This window comes from Populus euphratica, unplaced genomic scaffold (assembly GCF_000495115.2).
Source record: "Populus euphratica unplaced genomic scaffold, PopEup_1.0 scaffold5248.1, whole genome shotgun sequence".
Taxonomy (NCBI): Eukaryota; Viridiplantae; Streptophyta; class Magnoliopsida; order Malpighiales; family Salicaceae; genus Populus; species Populus euphratica.
The window spans coordinates 1,695-4,405 of record NW_011505041.1 but is presented as its reverse complement, the minus strand read 5'-3'; the positions used below and the strand labels follow the sequence as shown (position 1 = coordinate 4,405).

Genomic DNA, 2,711 nt, shown 5'->3' with positions numbered 1-2,711 from the left:
AAGTATATTGAAGTGCTGCAGTGATTATATTTTAAAGTATTTTTAATATTATATTAAAAAAATTATTTAAAAAAAAAGAATTTTGAAATATAAAAACTAAAAGGTTATTAATCTTCTGTAAAATTTTAAATTTAAATTATTAGAGATTTACATTACTTTTTAGCATATAATTACATGTTTAGAAGTTCAAGCAGGACCATCTTATTCTTTGGGAAACTAAATCCATTCCATTTTATTTTATTTTTTCCAAATTCTCGTTAGAAAAGGATAGAAGTTTCAAGCAGAGAGTGTTCGTTAGATTCTGAACCTGCAATAATCTTGACCACAGTTATCCTGCGCAATATGTTGAGGCAATTTCTACCGTGCCCTTTTAGCTCTTTATTAAAGGGGAAATATATTTCCATCTTTCTTATGTGGAAAGAGGGAGTCGAATGACTTGTTTGTTTCTTGTGAATCCATTCTTGTCTATATCAATGGAAGTGGAGATGTTGTCTTCGAATCACAGCCGTGTTGCTGCTCAGAAACTTCAATGTTAGTCAAGTCTGCACCGTGTGGAGCCTAATCAGTGTAGTTAAAAGACAGCGATTTTAATATTTTGATAAAATTGAACCACCACTCTAGAATCACAAATATTTGAAAATATAATAACCTTTCTCTATTCATGTCCCAGATAGACTAATATATTTGATTATTCCAGGGAGTGAGCAATTATTTTGTCCCTGTGCACTTCTCTTTTCCATAACCAATCTTGCGTTTTCATTTGACAGATTTCGTCCTGTCACAGCCATGTTCCTTCTATGAATCTTCAATTGCTCACAGAATAGCACAGGTAAAGCCCATCACCAAACACTTTCACCTTTTCCGTTTCTCATCTCAAACTGCTCTGCTTTGTCTTCTCAATATTTACTTACCATTTCTTGCTCCCATCCCCTTCTTTTAGTTATCCTTGCAGCTTTTCTACTTCTTCTTGTCAACATCCAATTCATTTCCATTCGAAACCAAGCTATGGCTGATGCAATTCTTTCTGCTCTCGCGAGCACAATCATGGGGAACTTGAATTCCCCAATTCTTCAAGAGCTTGGACTTGCTGGGGGCCTAACGACCGAGCTTGAAAATCTCAAGCGCACGTTCAGAACCATTCAAGCTGTGCTGCGAGATGCAGAGGAGAAGCAGTGGAAGAGTGAGCCTATCAAGGTGTGGCTCAGCGACCTCAAGGATGCAGCTTATGTTGTTGATGATGTACTGGATGAGTTTGCAATTGAAGCTCAGTGGCTTCTGCAGCGAAGAGATCTCAAAAATCGAGTAAGATCCTTCTTTTCTTTTGGTCATAATCCACTAGTTTTTCGATTGAAAATGGCGCTTAAATTGAAAAATGTGAGAGAAAAACTGGATGCCATTGCCAATGAGAAAAACAAGTTCAATTTGACACCACGAGTTGGGGACACAGCAGCTGATACCTACGATTGGCGGCTTACCAGCTCACTCGTGAATGAATCAGAAATTTATGGAAGAGGCAAGGAGAAAGAAGAACTAGTCAACATCCTGCTCACAAATGCAGACAATCTCCCTATTTATGCTATATGGGGAATGGGGGGACTCGGGAAAACAACACTTTCACAAATGGTCTACAATGAAAAAAGGGTTAAACAACATTTCAGTTTGAGGATCTGGGTGTGCGTATCTACTGATTTCGATGTAAGAAGATTAACAAGAGCCATCATAGATTCCATTGATGGTGCTTCATGTGTTATTCAAGAATTGGATCCCCTGCAACGACGCCTCCAACAAATGTTAACTGGAAGGAGGTTTTTGCTTGTACTAGATGATGTGTGGGATGATTATACTGATTGGTGGAGTCAATTGAAGGAGGTATTAAGCTGTGGATCTAAAGGTAGTGCTGTGTTAGTAACTACGCGTATTGAGATGGTTGCTCTTAGAATGGCAACAGCTTTTGTCATGCACATGGGGAGATTGTCTGAAGAAGATTCTTTGCAGTTGTTTCAACAGCTTGCATTCGGGATGAGAAGGAAAGAGGAGCGGGCACACCTGGAAGCCATTGGAGTATCAATAGTGAAGAAGTGTGGTGGTGTTCCATTAGCTATAAAGGCACTAGGGAACCTAATGCGGTTAAAAGAAAGTGAAGATCAGTGGATAGCTGTCAAAGAAAGTGAGATTTGGGATCTAAGAGAAGAAGCAACCGAGATCTTACCTGCTTTGAGGTTGAGTTACACTAATCTATCACCGCATTTGAAGCAATGCTTTGCGTATTGCGCTATATTTCCAAAAGATCGGGTGATGAGGAGGGAGGAGCTGATTGCTTTGTGGATGGCAAATGGCTTTATTTCTTGCAGAAGAGAAATGGATTTGCACGTCATGGGCATTGAGATATTCAATGAACTAGCGGGAAGGTCATTTCTGCAAGAGGTCGAGGATGATGGATTTGGCAACATAACATGTAAAATGCATGATCTTATGCATGATCTTGCACAATCCATTGCAGCACAAGAATGCTATATGAGTACAAGAGGCGATGGGCAGTTGGAAATTCCTAAAACTGCCCGTCATGTAGCTTTTTATAACAAATCAGTAGCTTCGTCTTCTGAAGTTCTCAAGGTCCTATCACTTCGCTCACTTCTTGTGAGGAATGAACTGTATGGGTATGGAGGGGGAAAGATTACTGGTCGAAAACATCGAGCCTTGAGTTTAAGAAA

At 39.3% G+C, this 2,711-nt stretch overlaps 1 protein-coding gene across 1 annotated transcript; it reads left to right on the top strand.

Annotated features, from left to right (window-relative positions):
* Positions 1 to 599: 599 nt before the first annotated feature.
* LOC105120174 (putative disease resistance protein RGA4) lies at positions 600 to 2,709 on the top strand (the record flags this gene model as incomplete). Its single annotated transcript, XM_011018365.1, has 2 exons — positions 600 to 829; positions 941 to 2,709. A coding segment is annotated over exon 2 (1,704 nt), but the record flags the coding sequence as incomplete, so codon positions are not given.
* Positions 2,710 to 2,711: the final 2 nt, after the last annotated feature.